Source organism: Rutidosis leptorrhynchoides, chromosome 3, assembly GCF_046630445.1.
Source record: "Rutidosis leptorrhynchoides isolate AG116_Rl617_1_P2 chromosome 3, CSIRO_AGI_Rlap_v1, whole genome shotgun sequence".
NCBI lineage: Eukaryota > Viridiplantae > Streptophyta > Magnoliopsida > Asterales > Asteraceae > Rutidosis > Rutidosis leptorrhynchoides.
In genome coordinates, this window is record NC_092335.1 from 324,162,448 (window position 1) to 324,180,072 (window position 17,625).

At 33.7% G+C, this 17,625-nt stretch overlaps 3 protein-coding genes across 5 annotated transcripts; 1 reads left to right on the forward strand and 2 right to left on the reverse strand.

The window, feature by feature from the left end:
* Nucleotides 1–1,569: 1,569 nt before the first annotated feature.
* Nucleotides 1,570–2,522, reverse strand: LOC139901111 (uncharacterized). The gene is made up of 2 exons (XM_071883849.1): nucleotides 2,317–2,522; nucleotides 1,570–2,068 (listed from the first exon to the last, which is right to left on the reverse strand). Exons 1-2 carry the CDS (start codon nucleotides 2,520–2,522, stop codon nucleotides 1,570–1,572), a joined length of 705 nt encoding a protein of 234 aa, XP_071739950.1.
* A 663-nt stretch (nucleotides 2,523–3,185) lies between these two features.
* LOC139902804 (UBP1-associated protein 2B-like) lies at nucleotides 3,186–8,767 on the forward strand. Of its 3 annotated transcripts, XR_011777710.1 has the most exons (3): nucleotides 3,186–4,679; nucleotides 6,486–7,633; nucleotides 8,325–8,767. XR_011777710.1 is itself a non-coding variant. In XM_071885435.1 (2 exons), the coding sequence occupies exon 1, from the start codon at nucleotides 3,300–3,302 to the stop codon at nucleotides 4,677–4,679; it is 1,380 nt and encodes a 459-aa protein (XP_071741536.1). In that variant the 5' UTR covers nucleotides 3,186–3,299; the 3' UTR covers nucleotides 6,486–7,925. The 3 variants fall into 3 exon arrangements, 2 of the variants coding, with proteins under 2 accessions (XP_071741536.1, XP_071741537.1); XM_071885435.1 differs by lacking the exon at nucleotides 8,325–8,767 and having other exon boundaries at nucleotides 6,486–7,925; XM_071885436.1 differs by lacking the exons at nucleotides 6,486–7,633; nucleotides 8,325–8,767 and adding an exon at nucleotides 6,066–6,420.
* Nucleotides 8,768–9,785: 1,018 nt separating this feature from the next.
* Nucleotides 9,786–10,382, reverse strand: LOC139897486 (nuclear transcription factor Y subunit B-7-like). Its single transcript, XM_071880190.1, has one exon. The coding sequence runs from the start codon at nucleotides 10,380–10,382 to the stop codon at nucleotides 9,786–9,788; it is 597 nt and encodes a 198-aa protein (XP_071736291.1).
* Between the last annotated feature and the right edge of the window lie 7,243 nt (nucleotides 10,383–17,625).

Here is a 17,625-nt window from a genome sequence, read left to right on the forward strand (position 1 = left end):
AAGTATGATTATTATTATTATTATTATTATGAATATGATTATTATTATTATTGTTTCTACGAAAATAACACAAATTATTACTATTATTATCATTAATGTTGGTATTAGTATCATTGTGGACTTATTATTATTAACAAAAGTATTATTATAAAGATTATCATTAGTAATAAGATCGTATAATAATAATTATTATTATTAAGTATTATGTATTATTATCAAAATTATTATTTTCATTATCATTATTACTATTAAAACTTATCATTTTATATAAAATCTGTATTAATATTATTATTATTAAATCTAATAGTATTATCATCCATATCTTAATATTCTCATTAATTTAACTAGCAAATGATATTCATATAACAATATATTTAATAACACAGAAGTAAACTATATTAATATCTTATTAATTAAAATAAATAAAATGAATATAATGAAACATATAAGTTATTAATATTAAAACTTGTATTACCAATAATATACATAGTTGTCCGATTACAAGTATATGTATTAATATATATACGAATGATATAGGTTCGTGAATCCGAGGCCAACCCTGCATTGTTCAGTATCGTCGTATGAATATTTTTACTACAAAATATTGGATTGTGAGTTTCATTATTCCCTTTTATATACATTTTTGGGCTGAGAATACATGCAAATGCTTTATTAACTGTTTTACAATATTTATATGCGTGAGTTTCATTATTCCCTTTTATATACATTTTTGGGCTGAGAATACATGCAAATGCTTTATTAACTGTTTTACAATATTTATATGCGTGAGTTTCATTTGCCTTTTTACCCTTTATATTTTTGGGCTGAGAATACATGCGCTGCTTTTATAACTGTTTTACGAAATAGACACGAGTAAATCAAAACTACATTATATGGTTGAATTATCGAAATCGAATATGCCCCTTTTTATTTAGTCTGGTAATCTAAGAATTAGGGAACAGACACCATAATTGACGCGAACTCTAAAGATAGATCTATCGGGGCCAACAAGCCCCATCCAAAGTACCGGATGCTTTAGTACTTCGAAATTTATATCATGTCCGAAGGAGGATCCCGGAATGATGGGGATATTTTTATATGCATATTGTGAATGTCGGTTACCAGGTGTTCAATCCACATGAATGATATTTTTGTCTCTATGCATGGGACGTATGTTTATGAGAAATGGAAATATGAAATCTTGTGGTCTATCAAAATTATGAAATGATTATTATGTTAAACTAATGAACTCACCAAGAGCACTGGGTGTCCGTAGTCCATTCACGGCTTCCATTTCAGTGTTCATTTTGGAAGCTGAAATTGACTGACGTTGACATGGGTGGAGGTGTCCACTGCTTCCATTTCAGCTTCCATTTCAACTTCCATTTTATATATTTTTTATTATATTTTGTTTTATTTATTATTAATTCTTTTTTAATGAATTTAAACTTCATAACATAAATTAAAATACAATTAAACTTCATAAAATAAAATAAATAATTTAAATTTCATAAAATAAAATACATAATTAATTTAAATAAAATAAAATACATAATAAAATGTTTACTATCAGTTTGACCACAAATGCTGAACTAAGTCGGCACGTAATCCTTCGTACACTTCCCTGTCACGTAGCTCCCTTGCTCTTCGATTTCGAGCGTCACACCTTTTGAACCAAGTATTTTGCATATTAACCATCGGCTCATAAACCCAATCGTTTTCAACAATGTTATAACTGTTGTCTTCGATAATTATGCTGTGTAGTATGATGCACGTATACATAAGTCTTTTCATGTGATTCACTTCGTAAGCCCTAGCGGGTTGTTGTAGAATATGACAACGACCCTGTAGAATCCCAAAAGTCCTTTCAATATCTTTACGAGCCCCTGCTTGTTTCTTTGAAAAGTAAACACGTTTTTCATCAACGACACTAGAAAATGCCTTGACAAATGATACCCATGTTAGATAAATCCCGTCGGCTAGATAGTAGCCTCTTTTGTACTCCACACTGTTAACATGATAAGGGATGTCCGGCATGTCTTCTACAAGCATTGAGTTGAACAAAGGACTAGTATATAAGACATTTAAGTCGTTGTTTGAACCCGCCACACAAAAAAAGCATGTCAAATCCAATTATCATACGAGGCAACGGCTTCAAGCATAATAGTTGGGTAACTATGATCACCTCTCATATATTGGCCTCTCCACGCAACTGGGCATTTTGCCCCCGCCCAATGCATACAATCTATACTACCCATCATCCTCGGAAAACCATGAATCTGCTCGTGAGCCTCGTACAATCGTTCAATGTCTTACGTATCCGGCTCTCTTAAGTAGTCATTCGTATACAAAACAATGATACATTCCGTAAAGTTGAGTAAAGACTCTCTAGCAACACGTTCGGACATTTGCAAATACTCGTCTAAAGCATCCGGTGAATAACCGCATGCGAGCTGACGAAGGGCGGCAGTAATTTTCAAATGTGTACTAATACTCCATTTGCCACGACTATCTTGCCTCATTTGAAACCAATTAAAAAAAATGAGGTAATGGTCTAGCGGAGTAGTGTAGAATATCATGCATAATTTGGAGAAAAACACGTCATCGCATCCGAAACGGTCGTTTGAAATTATCTTCCGTATATTTGCAATCTTCATTAAAATAATTGTTCATCAAACGCTCGTGTGCACCATAATGATCACGCCGTATGTAACGACGACAAGAACTTTCACCTTCATTGTATGAAGAATCGACCTCATCTAATATATCGAACGTATAATTGGTAAAATCATCGGAAGAACTCGAAGAAGACGACATCGTTAAAAATAAAGTAAAAAAATTTATGTATAAAAAAAAGAAAGTTGTGAAGAAATGAGAGTGAAATGGTGTAAAAATGATAAAATAAAACATGTTATTTATAGAGTAAAAAAAAAAAAAAACCTAAAAACTAGTCGTTAAAACGGTTAGTTTTTTCAAATTTTGAACCAAAAACGGTTAGTAAACCACCGTCGGCCTCAGGAAGTTGGAAAACCGACACCGTAACTGACGCCGGTCTAGTGTCGGTCGACCGTCACTTCCGACGTTGGATGAGACCGACGGTGACTTTTTTGGGTGGACACCCAATGCTCTAAAAGCATAAATAAATACCAAGTCTTATATAAATACAGTATCACTTTCCTATTTCATTTCATCCCGTTAATACCAAAAATACAATACAATTTCGTCACAAACCCTAACCCTAGCCTTAAGTTGCCCACCGTATTCCATCACAAACCCGAAAGAAAAACCTTAAATCCGCCATGGCCAAAAAGCGAAAGACTCGTGCTTCACAACCACGATTAGAACAACAACAATCCACCGATGACGCAGTTGTTGTAAAAACAGAGGAGCTATCGCAAGAAGAATACGAACAGTTGGAAGAAAATAACGAAATTAAGGATGAAGAAATTGAACCAAAAGAAGAAGAAGAAGAACACGAAGAACACGAAGATGATGAAGAAGAAGAAGAAGAAGAAGAGGAAGAGGAAGAAAACGATGACGTGGCAACCGGAAACGATATGAAAGAAGTTAAAATCGAAACTAACGGCGATGAAACGGAAGATTTAACGGAAGAGCCAGTAGAGAATCTTCTAACTCCGTTTTCAAAAGAACAACTGATATTACTTATGAAAGAAGCTGTATCTAAATATCCTGATTTAATTTCAAGTATTGAAAAGATTGCTGATGCTGATCCTGCTCATAGGAAGATATTTGTTCATGGTTTAGGGTGGGATACTACTACTGAAACCCTAATTAGTGAGTACACAAAGTACGGTGAAATTGAGGATTGTAAAGCTGTAGTTGACAAGGTTTCGGGTAAATCGAAAGGGTACGGGTTCATATTGTTTAAACATAGGGCTGGTGCGAAAAAGGCGTTGAAAGAACCACAGAAGAAGATTGGGAATAGGATTACTTCGTGTCAGTTGGCATCTGCAGGGCCGGTGCCTGCGCCTCCACCGAGCGGGCCACAGGTGTCTGAGTATACGCAGCGGAAGATTTTTGTTAGTAATGTGGCTGAGGAGATTGATCCGAATAAGTTGACTGAGTTTTTCGCAACGTTTGGGGAGATTGAGGAGGGACCTTTGGGATTGGATAAGCAAACTGGGAAACCGAAAGGGTTTGCGTTGTTTGTATATAAGAGTATTGAGAGTGCAAAGAAGGCATTGGAGCAACCAAAGAAGGTATTTGAAGGGTATACATTGAATGTTCAGAAGGCTATTGATGGTCCGAAACCGGTTAAAGGTGGTTTTAATCAGCAGCAACACCCTCCACAATTTGGTGGTGGTCATCATCATCCTTCGAAAAAGGCGAAATATTCTGGTATGGGTAGTGGAGCAGGACAAGGTCATTTGATGGCACCGTCTGGACCGGGTGTTGGGTTCAATCCTGTTATTCCTCCGCCCGCGTTGACACCTGTTTTGGGTCAGGCTTTGAGTGCACTTTTAGCTGGACAGGGTGGATTGGGAATCGGGAATCTTTTTGGAGGACTTGGTTCACCTGGGAACCCACAGGGGATGCCAGGATATGGGAATCAAGGAGGTGCAGGTTATCAACAAGGAGGGAATGCGAACCCTCAGATGGGTCAAGGAGGTGGTAGGCAGCAACAAGGTGGTTCGTCTTACATGGGTCAGCGTCACTAGGTGAGTAAAAAGTGCTACATTTTTGTTGAAATAATGGTATGCAATCTAGCTATGTTTTTTAATCTGATTATCTGCTTCTTGTTACTGATTAAATGTGACTGGTAGAGTAAGATAGGGGGGCAACTATAGATTTGATCAAGTTCACACTTCACATTGGAAACTTTACAAAAAGGCAAAAAAAAAAAAAAAAAACACACACCAGCCAAAAAAATCGTTTGTGGCTATTGTCTTTGGTGAAGGGTTTGTACTATTGGTTTATGGTTTCACAATGTTTTAATCTTTACATCATTTACTATTAAATGAGGCTAATTCGAAAATTACTATTGTATGTATTTAAGATCTCAAAAGCTCTTATTGTAGGTATTTTGGCTTTTTGTTGATACATAAAATTATATGGTTTGTAAATTTCAATACATACATACAAATTAAACGTACACCGTATGTGTTTAAAATTTCAATACACACCCAATAAACTTCTCAAAGTTTGCCACATTCAATAGTAAACAGTGTAAAGCTCCACTACATTTTGTAACATTAAATTATTTTACTATCTCCATCTAAAATAATGACTTTTCTTTGCTTTTTTTACGTAATAAGAAATAAGATTTGCGTTGTGCTTCATTCAAAATTTGGAAGTGCTTCTCTGTAAGAAATGACCATGTTGATACATTCATGTCTCAAATTAACAAAATTGGAAAGGCTTGGGACATCGGATATGAGGGTGTTCTTATTTGGGATAATACTTCAAATCTTTGTGTGCTTAGTTTATACTTTATATTATATTAATGATGATATAGCTGATATTATTGTAACTTAAAGTCCATACTGGCATCACAGGGTAAATGGTAGGATGTCTATTGTAATAATGAAGTTTAGCAAGCTTTGAACTTTTGTTGATCGAGCTTTTAAGGTTAATAGTGTTGGTTCTCATACCTGTTGGTCGTTCTTAGGTGCTAAGCTGTTATCTAGGCTCTTTGTAAACCAAATAATTGGATAAACACTTAAAAAGAAAATAGTTGCTGTAAATATCTTAGCTAGTAGTCAAAAGCTCAATGTGTAGGGCTGAAGGCATTAGTACTCTTTCCAAACCTTGCATGTTCTTCTTTTGCTTCTACCGATTTCATTTATTTACTGTATCTAAGGGTCAACTGTTGCTTGCATATATGCAACAAACAGTTCATGCTAGTTTATATTTGATTATTGAGGTGGACTTAACAGTGAATTTGCACCATTACTTACGTCATATCAGTTTTGAATCTGATAAAACATTAGTGAAATGAAGTGTAGGGAACAACTATACGCTCTCATAATCGTCTTGTAATAGCTTTTGCTAAGTTGTACTTGACTCGCGTGTGGAAAAGCATACACTGATAGATTAAGTTTCAGATGCCTACAATGCAGAGAATGGAACAGAGAAGAAGGTGTAACGATAAAGGGGAAGGGGAATCACTCGTTTAGCTAGATATCTCGGGATCATATGCCAAGTTTCACTCTAAAATTATGATGATACACATATATCCGGGGTTGTATAAAATAAGGGTTACATATAGTTGAATATGCTAGTGTGACTTGCATTTATCCTGATTCTAATTGAAAAACAAAATTTTTATGTTGGCCTTTTTAAGCGTGGTGTTACTTGATCTGTTTAAAAGAATTGAAGGTACATGTACCATAATTCTAATTTCTTATAGCTATTGAAAGCTATGCCTTTTTGATTTATTTGATCAAGTTTTTTCTGGTAGAAATTTTCATTAAATTATGATTTTTGAATTCAAGATTTTATGATTTTGACAATTTATTGTGCAGATCCTACCATAGATGCTTCTATCTTTTTGTTTTGGATTATGCTGATTCTTCTGAAGTTCCAGCCAATCATGCAAATGAAGTTTTAACAAATGTAGCAAAAAAAAAAAAAGTCATGATTTGTCTAGCAGAATAAAAAACTTGTATCTTTTACTTCTACTTGGTTTCATGTTCTGTTTCAAAACCAGTTTGGTATTTTATGTTGGTATTTTTTAGTTCGCGTATGTTTGAAAAAAGAGTAGCCCGTTGGCCTTTGTTATTATGGTAAACTCGTGACTGGTATTTTAAAACATTTGATGCACTTATTTTCAGTTTTAAAATCTCTTCGTTACGTGTTCTCTTGGTAATGTTATGTTGAGAAAACTACCTTACTTTGGGCTTTGGCTAATGCATTAAAAGATCATTCTGAAATTGCGACTTTGTCTTTGGTTATCCCGATTATTCCTATCGGGACAGCTGTCTATACGAAATCTTTATGGCTCGTGCTTCATCATTGGTTACCTAACGAACCAACTTCTGCACCATCTTACGTTATATTTTCTATTTTGTTTTACATGTATATAAACCTGCTTCCATCACAGTGAATATTTTTAGTGCTTAAATTTTTAGTTTGAAACTCGAAGTGATGATGGACTGCAAACTGATGACGAATCATATTTTGAAATGCACAATTTATATTTTTACTTGTTAAACGCACTTTTGTATAAGTGCTAGGTTGGGTAACGGCTCAAAACGAGCTCTGGTTAGAGCTGGAAAACTCTCAGTATGGGTGTGGTTGGTCGTACCCACAAATACTCTCTTTTTTCAAGTTTTTTCCGTTGAACCGGAAAATATTTTTTAATACGTAGGGTGTTAAATATAATTGCAGCTTTATATTCTAAATAAATAGAAAGGCTTAAGATCTATCCTTTTCACTAGTTGTGAACTTGAAATACACCCTGAATTTTTAGATGAAAGGTGACTTTTAGCAGTTTTCAGAATTTAGAGTTCATTTGCTTTTGTTGAAGCATTAGATTAGATGCCAGCCAATATAGGTTACAGCAGGGTCTGTTGGTTTTTGGGATTCTTTGTTGGTGTAGCCCAGGAAATGAACACAAACTGAAGAACTGGGCAAATATCCATCTATCGATGCTGCACGTGTGCCATAAAAGGTAATATTTTGATGGTTCATATTACACATGTTGAAAAGCAGTGTATATTTTAAGGTTAAATATTTGATTTCATCAAAGTAATACATATACGTGTATTTCTATCTTTCAATTGTCCATTTGTCCCCTCTACAGAAACTACCACCCAGTTACTTTTTGGCATGGCTGATGTCTAAAACTCTGCCGTAAACTATCTTGATCTATAGACCAGCTAGTTGTAGATAAATTGTTATGAACCATCACAAACGTGTCCGACTGCTTGTAGACTAGAGGTGTTAATTGGTTCGGTTTCTTGGTTTATTTGGTTCAGTTTTTCGTGTTTGTAAATTTTGAAGCCAAAATCAAAACCAAAACCGAATTCAAATTCGAAACCAAACCCGAACCCGAACCCGAACTGAATTCGAATTTGCTTCAATTTCAAACCGAAAAACCTAAAAATTCATAATTTAACCAAAATAACTATATAACAAATCAATTTCAAATCGACTTTTGATTTTATAATCGGTTTTTTGCTCCCGGGACCACGCCCCCGTGCCCCCGCCCGCCCGCTTGAACGCACGCACTAATTAAAAATGTTAGCTGAATTAGTTTTGAATTCGATTTTTGGTTAATGTAAATATTGAACACCCGTAGAGACAAAAGGACGCTACACCTATATGTATTCTGAGTGAAGGTGGATTCTTTCTTGTTGAAGGTTATTTTTTACATTTTACAAGTTCGTAGTCAAAATAATTCTGAAGGCGGATCCCTAGCATTGAACTAGTCCGTCTTGAAGAACACGTAGCTGGGAGATAAATTGAAGAATGATTGCTATACTGCATGTATATGTTTGACACTTTTTTGTGTACGGATTTCTGATTATCTTTCTAAAACATTCTGGATTGGAGATTATGAATGTTTTTGGTGGCTGGTAACAAATAACAATATTCTACATTCTGAAACAAAGCTGGTTGCAAGATTCAATAGGATTGTATAATGTCTGTTACCTTGTATGATGGAAATTTGTCAATTCAAGCAGATTTCGGCTAGGAGCTTGATGGTAACAATTTCTGTAGATAATAAATCTGTTGTTGGATATTGTAGTCTAATCGATTTGAATAGCTTGCTCTACCTTAATTAAATAGGCATGGTTTAGTTTTAAAGCTGAAACTTGATAGTGAAAGTGATGTATATCGATGACTCGACGAGTGTCTACATTGTAGGGTGCACAAACACCAATCTAAGATCATATGATATTGCATTAGGTGATATTGTTCACATCCTACTTCAAACTGTATGCATCAATTTTTTGTATATTAGGTAATAACTTTTAAACGTGTGCCGTAGTAATGTATATTGATCCATTAAGTCTCTAATCTTTGTAAGTGCATTGTGTAATGTTGTTATGTGACGTTCGTAATTAATTTTACCATATGTGAGAACTTAATTCCATTATATCATCGTAGAGCTTTAGCGAAATAACTGATGTTGATATGTACTGTCGGGTTTCATCTGCATTCATCTTTAGCCCTCGTGTATCTATGCTGGTGAAGAAGAGAATTGGGATTTGGGAGTAAAAGTTCATATGGATAATAAAAACCAACTAGATACATGTAGTCCGTAGTCGTATATGTTGCCAACTTGGACATGAATGACACGTCACCTCATTATAACCGGCTATCTTTTTCAAATTGAAATACACACAAACACTCAATTATGAACAGTCCACCACCGGCTATCTATTACAGGCTAGTTTGAAGCTAATGATGTAAATACAGTTTTAAACTACATTTACTTATCCCAAAAAAAAAAATTTAAAAAAAAAGTTGAATGATGTAAATTGCTTTTTTTAAAGAGCACAATGACCCTCTTGTAAGACAGTTAATATGGTGACATGGAAACGCAAACTAGTTATAAAGAAACATATAGTAATTGAAAATACTTAATACTGCTATTAATTTAGTTGTATAGTACATAAATTGTATTAAAGACATTAGTTATTTGTAGCATTCAAGTAAATCGACAACAACTCTTGATTATCAATCGAGCCCGGCCCGGCCGTATTGACCCATTACCAAACTCGGTCTTCAACTTTTGGTAAGGTGTAGTGAAACATTTAAATTTAAGAAACGAATAGTTACAAATTGTATTTATGAAGCAAAAGAAGAACATGTCTTTACCAATGTCCAACATAATCAATACTTTCTTGTTGATTATGTATTTGTGTCTGAATTGAATTAGGTGAAAACGGCAAACCAAAAGATTGGTCATGAGATGTCGTTAAGAAAGGTGGTTGAGACATCATACTTGCGGCCGAAGATGAATAAACATTTTCGTATGGCAAAACATTTGTAGCATTATGTTGTTCAATGCATTGTTGTTGCTTCGGTACATTGTTGTTAACCTTATCTCCTTCTAACTCTCGATACTTGAGAAGATACTGTTTGAGTGGGTCCACATATTCTTCGAACCCTAATGTCGTAATAGCCCATATTATATCATCACCGTTGATTGTCTTTCTTTTCTCTTGTTGGCATTTATCTGAGGCTTCTCCCGTTATGAAGCTAATGAATTCCGATACACATTCTTGAACGGTTTCTTTTGCATCTTTTGAGATTTTCCCATTTGCCGGGATAACTTTTTTCATAATTCGTCCTACGTTTGCTATTGGTAAGAACCGGTCCTGTTCTTTGTTATTGTTATTGTTGTTATCGTTGTTGTTCTTCGAACAAGGGTTTTCTAGGCTTCTTTTTCCTTGCCTAACATCTTCCATTTGAATTACAAAGTTGCATAAAAGGATTACATATTGGTTTGTTTGATATTTATATTACAAAAAGGAAGAGATTAAATCGCACAAGAAGCATAAATATAGGCAAGTGAAAAGGGTTACCAAAGGGCTTGGGTATACCGTACACGTTTTTAGTCCCTGGACTCGCTCCTTTGACCATCTTGTTATGTCATTATGTCATTTCAAACAAAGAGCATAAAAAAAACACTATTTGTATTCGTTCCGTACAATAAATTTGATTATGTCTTTTATCTATTTTTGCAATGGATAATGTAAATTTATTTATTTAACCCACTCTTATCTTGATAGGGTTTAGAAGGTAAACTTAGTAACTTGTGTGATGTTTGATCAATTATTTTTAGATACAATTCTTTTGATTCACCATTAATTCTAATTTGATACACAATAAGTCGGTTTTTACTTGATTATTATTTCTACACACAGAATACATAATATCAATAAACTCTGAAATGCTTGAATATATAATTTATTTTTAATAACTTTGTGAAATTAAGTAAAAAAATTTATTGTTTTATATAATTATTTTTTATTACAACATGTTCCAACTTTTGTGCTAAGAATTGTCTTGAAATTGTAACTTTTGTGCTAACACTAGAGTGTACGTACTAGAATGCTTGATTAATGTACCATCCCATTAACAAAGAATTTGCAACTAATTAGGCATTAGATTCTTTTTCAGTAGTCGATGTATAATTTCTTCGTATGAGAACATATTAAGAATGAGAAGATGCGTTTATTAAATTCAGAGTGCTATGATGATAAGTTAATGCACCAATGTCAAAGCGAAAAGTTGAAGATGTAGATTTTAAGGTTGTGACTATGTTCTCATTTGAAGTCTTGATGATTGTTTATGGGTCGTTTGTTGGAATTTTATTATTGATGTGAAGGAAATCGGTGATATATAGAAAAGTTGTACGGATGTTGGTCACAAGATTAGATGTGGCTGAAGCGATGAGCGCGAGCACGGTTGAATCTTAACGGTTTTGGTGTAGTGTGAAAGTGCAATGTGATTCAAATGTTTCGTCCGCATGAAATGAGTTTTCAATATGGTATGTCCGAAAGTTGTTGTGAGTGCGAATGTGTTAAGGTTTTGAAGTTGAGGTTGTTCATTTTGGATTTCGACCAAGTGATGTTGAAGGACTAGTTATCGAAAGTCTACCAGCTCGTGTAGTTGCATTGTGTGTTTCCCTATTCATTGGTGGTATAGATGGGTTGTATCGACCGAGTTGAAATGGTTATCTATGGGATTGTTCAATAATCAAGTGAAAGATTGATGTGTAAAATCGTGTATATTAATTATGTTAGGAAAAATACCGGTTTAAAAGACTATTACACACTCACGGGCAGTGTACCCGATTGTGTAGCAGTATAGAGTTTGGGTAATTTCAAGTATCGTTCCAATGACAGTTTCACGTAAATCAAGATTATAGACTAAATGTAATTAACTAGACAAATGACTAAAACAAATAAGATAACAGATTATTGGTTGTGGTTATTCAACGATTAACTAATCAATAAGAGACTTAAATTAAAAGACACTATTTTTAGTTTTTAATGTTTATGTAAGTAAACAACTCAAAGCAAGTAAGATAGATTTGATATCAATAAAACAAGAATGCTCGTCTAGACTATTTACCTTTGGTAATGGATGTTTTTATAATTAAAACCTGATTAACTAACTCGTGCATGCAAATTACTAGGTTGACTCGTCAAGAATTCTCTTTAGCAAATACTCAAACTAGAATTATCCGGCGGAGGATTCATTTTCACTTAAGACCTTTTCCTTTGTAACCAATTAATTAACTAAATCAAAGAGTTGAATAACAATTGCGTTTCCGTTCGCTCTTCACAATTTAAACCTATATCGTTTAACCGTCTGGATTTAATCTACCCCTTGGTCCGGTTTAGCACACAATCAATTAAGACAAATCAATTGTAAACTAGTGTCTTAATTGTTGATAATTTAGTGTAATTGAGGGACTTGTTTTTTCCACTTGGAAATGGGTTAGGAGGTACGGAGTGTACACCCATCTAGTGAAAGACTTTTAGGACCCAAAAGCGGTTTCGTAAATGTCTTAACTTTATTGACATTTACAATTCATTTAAATGGCATACGTTTGATCTTGTGATTAAGTCTATAACATAATTTATTTAAGATTAATTAATATGGATTAATGACAACTAAATTAGTCTAATGATTAAGAGTGTCGTTAATGCCATATTTCAGTTATCCATAATGAATGGGTCATGTAATCAACCTTCTTATTATTTTATGACTTAGTATTTCAATCACTTCGAATAATTATGAAATATCATAATGAGTGTTTAATTGGCCATTAAGTCTCATAATATATTTCATATTCTTGGGTGCCTATATAAGGGAAAACAATTTTGATGAGAATGAATAAGAAATACATCTAATACTCTCTAGCGAAGGAGTTTTAACTTTGTGCCAAAAGTTAGAACATAATATCCATCTTATCCCAAAGTGATATTCGTGTAACCCGGCAATAAGGGTCGAATAATTACTTTCGGAAAGTGATACCACGATCCAGTGATATATCCGGTCATCGATTATTTTACCGTACACGAAAGTTTTAAAACCTCCAACAATCGAAAGTAATTATTTTGATATTATCGATGGCGGCTACAATGAAGCACATAATGACGAATTTCTCTAAACTTGATAAGTTTGAAGGAATTGATTTTAGGAGATAATGCACTTTCTTCTTACTAGCATGAGCATGTCATATGTTCTGACTTCTACTATTCCTGAAGATCATGGTGATGAGGCTACTGTTGAATAAATTAGGCAAAGGAGCAAGTGGGAGAGCGATGACTATATCGCTAGAGGTTTAATTCTCAATGGTATTGCTGATTCTCTTTTTGATATTTATCAAAATGTTAATTTTGCTAAAGAACAATGGAACATGTTGAAAACTAAGTATATGTCTGATGATGCTTCTAGTAAAAAGTTCTTGGTGAGTAATTTTAATAATTACAAGATGGACGATTCTAGACCGACCCTAGAATAATACAATGAGCTCATTCGTATACTTGGTCAATTCATACAACATAAGATCAACATGGATGAGTCTATTCAAGTCTCATGCATCATTGATAAAGTACCTGCTTCTTGGAAAGAATTTGAACATACTTTGAAACATAAAAAGGAGGTGTTAACTCTTGTTGAGTTGGGCAGTCATTTGTGTATTGAGGAAGGCCTCGGGTTGAAGGATAATGACAAGCCAAAAAGCAACGAAGTTGCTAGTACGTCTGATGTTAATATGGTGGAACATATAAAGTTCACTGGTAATAATGACAAAAAGGGCAAACGTAAACATCAAGGTAATAACAAAGTTGATCCTAATAAGAAGTCTAAATTGACTTGTTGCAAGTGTGGTAAATCTGTACACTTGAAGAGGGATTGCAAGGTTATTTTTGCCACTAACAATGCTAAGGGATCTAGCACAAATTATTCGGGCAATGGTTCAAACAACCAAGCCACTTTAGGTCAGAATATATTTAATAATTCAATTGAGAATTATTATGTTTCGTATATATAAATGAGATTTTTTTTGTGCAGGATGATGATGTTGCGTGGTGGGCTGACTCGAGAGCTACTATTCATGTATGCAAGGATAGATGTTGGTTCAAGACTTACGAGTAGGTGACTGATGGATCAATTCTTCATATGGAAAATGAGTCAACCGCCTCTGTTCATGGATGTGGTTGTGTGGATTTAAGTTTTAGTTCTGGAAAGATTGTTTCGTTGTTTTATGTTTTGCATGTACCACAAATTAGAAAAAATTTAGTTTCAAGTAGTATGTTGAATAATTGTGGTTACAAGCAAGTTATTAAATTTGACAAGTTTGTTTTATCTAAACATAGTTTATTTGTTGTATTTTGTTTTTTGAGTAATGGAATATTTAGACTAAACATTGACCATGTAAGTGTTGATATTGCTTGTATGTCTACTATTAGCATAAATAATTTTATTTTTTGGCATGCTAGATAAGGACATGTACACTTTAAACGAATGATTGATATGTCTAAAGATGGTTTAATACCAGCCTTTGATATAAACAATGAAAAGTGTAAAACTTGTATGCTGATAAAAATCACTAAGAAACCAATTCAAAATGTACATCGTGATACTGAAATTTTGGAATTAATACATAGTGATTTATGCAATTTGCATGCTACTCCTACTTAAGGAAACAAGAAATATTTTGTGACGATTATTGATGATGTTTCTAGATTTTGCTATGTTTATTTATTACATACTAAGGATGAAGCATTAGATAAATTGAAAATATTTAAAACTGAAGTAGAATTGCAACAAAAGGCTTTGATTAAAAGACTTAGAATGGATAGGGGAGGTGAATACACTGATCAAACTTATTTCCAATCCGTTGGTATTATCTATGAGACCACAGCTCCTTATACACCACAACAAAATGGTATATCTGAAAGGAAGAATGAGGTCCTCAAAGAGATGGTTATTTCCATGCTATCCTATTCGGGTTTAAGTGAGGGATTTTAGGGAGAAGCTATGTTAACAGCTTGTTATTTGCGTAATAGAGTTCATAAAAAAGGAACAAGATTACACCTTATGAACTTTAGAATAAAAGAAAACCTAACTTGAATTATCTTCGGGTTAGGGGTTGTAGGGCTGTTGTAAGACTGCCTGATCCCAAAAAGAAAAGTTTGAGTGAAAGAGGTATAGATTGCATATTTATTGGATATGTTGAACATTCCAAGGCGTATAGGTTTTATGTTATAGAGCCTAATGAGTTGGTCTCAATCAATTCTGTGATTGAATCAAGGGATGCCATCTTTGATGAAAACAGATTTTCATCTATATCTAGACCAAAGGATATAATTCCAAGTAACAATGGAATCAATGAGGATTGTAATGATGAAGGCTCTGAAAAGGTTGTTGATCAGCCACTTGAGATTCGAAAAAGCAAAAGAAAAGGGAAACCTAAATCATTTGGACCAGATTTTCAGTTATACTTAATTGAAGGTTCCAGGGATGATGTTTCTACTCAATATTAATATTGCTTCAATGTTGAGGATGATCCTAAAACATTTGATGAAGCAATGAGGTTGATATGCGTAAAACACACCTAATCTTATTGTAATATACTTACGAATTCGTTCACAGGGAGCAGAGTTTAGGATTAAAAAGACTAACAATTATTCTAGAGATTTAAGTTGTAAAATGGGGTTTTGATTTAAAACTACTTAAAACAAAGAAAGAAAATACGAATTCAATAGATAAAGGGGTATTCACTTAGATTCAATTCCCTAGGTTCCGGATTGCTTTTTATTAAGAACAATGTAATTAAATCCCTAAGTATAACTCTCGTTAACTAAGTTCATTAATCAATTAGTAAGATAAGCTGGTGTCCCTCACTTAGATACTAATTCTACCATGAAAGTGTCGGTTTTTCACGTTGGTCTCCCATACGCTTCTGAAGAACACAGTCAATCAATATTAACTACTCAAGATTATGATTCGGTTGAAGGGTAAATCAGCGTCCCTATTTAGGCTTCACAATTACCTACTCAATTGATAGAATTATTTACTAATCTAATTACACCGGTCTCCCGTATGCAATTCAATCTATCTATTTATTTCTCAATAACCTAGATAAATTAATTGATCTAGTAACTCTCATTACATCAATCAACAAACAAGTAATTAATGAGATCAATTAATGGGAGTAATTAAGAATCACAATCAAGAACAATTATCAATACATATAAAGATCAAGCAATCCTTCACCTAGGTTCAATCATCTAAGCAAATACTAGGAATTTAGCTACTCATGAAAATGATAAAAGAAATTAAACATAAAGATAGATCAAAAATCATCATGATATAAATCAAAGATAAGAAAAGATAGTTACCAATGATTAAACCTTGATACGATGATAATCCAAGTGTTAGAATACCTTAAAACAACCTTGAAAAGCTTAAAAATTCGTAACCCTAGCTAAAATATTCGTAACATAAAAACTGAATACCCTAAAAAGGGTTAAAAACGCGTATTTATAGTAAACCAAAAACTGAAGTCGGTTGGCATATCTCACGGCCTCATTAAGTGGATCGCGGCCACGAGAATTCCTCAAAATCGAGCCCGTATCAAATGGAGTCGCGATCGCGAGATTTCACTTCTCAAATTTCTGAACTTCTGTTAACGTAATGCGAACGCGAGAATTAAATCACGGGTAAACCATAAAATCCCGTCCACATTGAGTGGTATCGCGGCCGCGAGATTCAATAATTCGAACAACATTTTTTCAGTTTCACTTTATACGTTGACACTTCGTTTCGACTTTCGATTTCTTCTTGAATGTACTGAAACTTTTACCCAAATATCTTCCAAAATATAATAATTCTCCGAATCATCTGTCACACTCCCAAATAGGGCCAGGGGTATTTGTGACTTTTCAATATCATAACACAAGTGTACAAACGAGAACGACTCTATATGAGACATTTTATAAAACATTAATTGTATTGCAGCGGAAAAATAATAAGGTTTTACATCTTTAATCCAATGACAAATGTCTAGATATTAAGTTATAAATAAAATTGATGGACTCCAATGCAGCAAACAAAGCAGGCAATCATCAACAGCACAGTAGCTAGCATCACAAAGCTAATCATAACCTGAGACAAAACATGCTTAAAAAGTCAACACAAAGGTTGAGTGAAATTCATAGGTTTATATTAATAATCAAGATTTTTAGACCACAAGATTTAGTTATAAAAATCCGATATAAATCATATATCAAAAATTAAAGTATATGTCATGAGTATAATATCGAACTAAACAATTAATACCCCATGGTACCATCGTACCACGCTTTCATTATTATGTACCCACTTGACATCTATCAATGGATAGGGACGTTGCTCCCATAGCGCTACCATCTATAATTAAGTTTGCCAACTCAAATTCATGCAATTAACGATATTATCTAGAGGGGATTTAGCATGTAAAAATACATGTATACATACAAGTTTAACAAAAACTCTCATCCAGTTGCATATAAAGTTTTTCAAGTTACTTGTGTCTAAATCGTAAAACATTTAAAAGCAAGCATGTGCCTCATCCCAAAGTATAAAAAACAGTAAAAATGGGACTATGAAAATCACCTTAGATAGCACAACAAAAGATGAAGATAATTC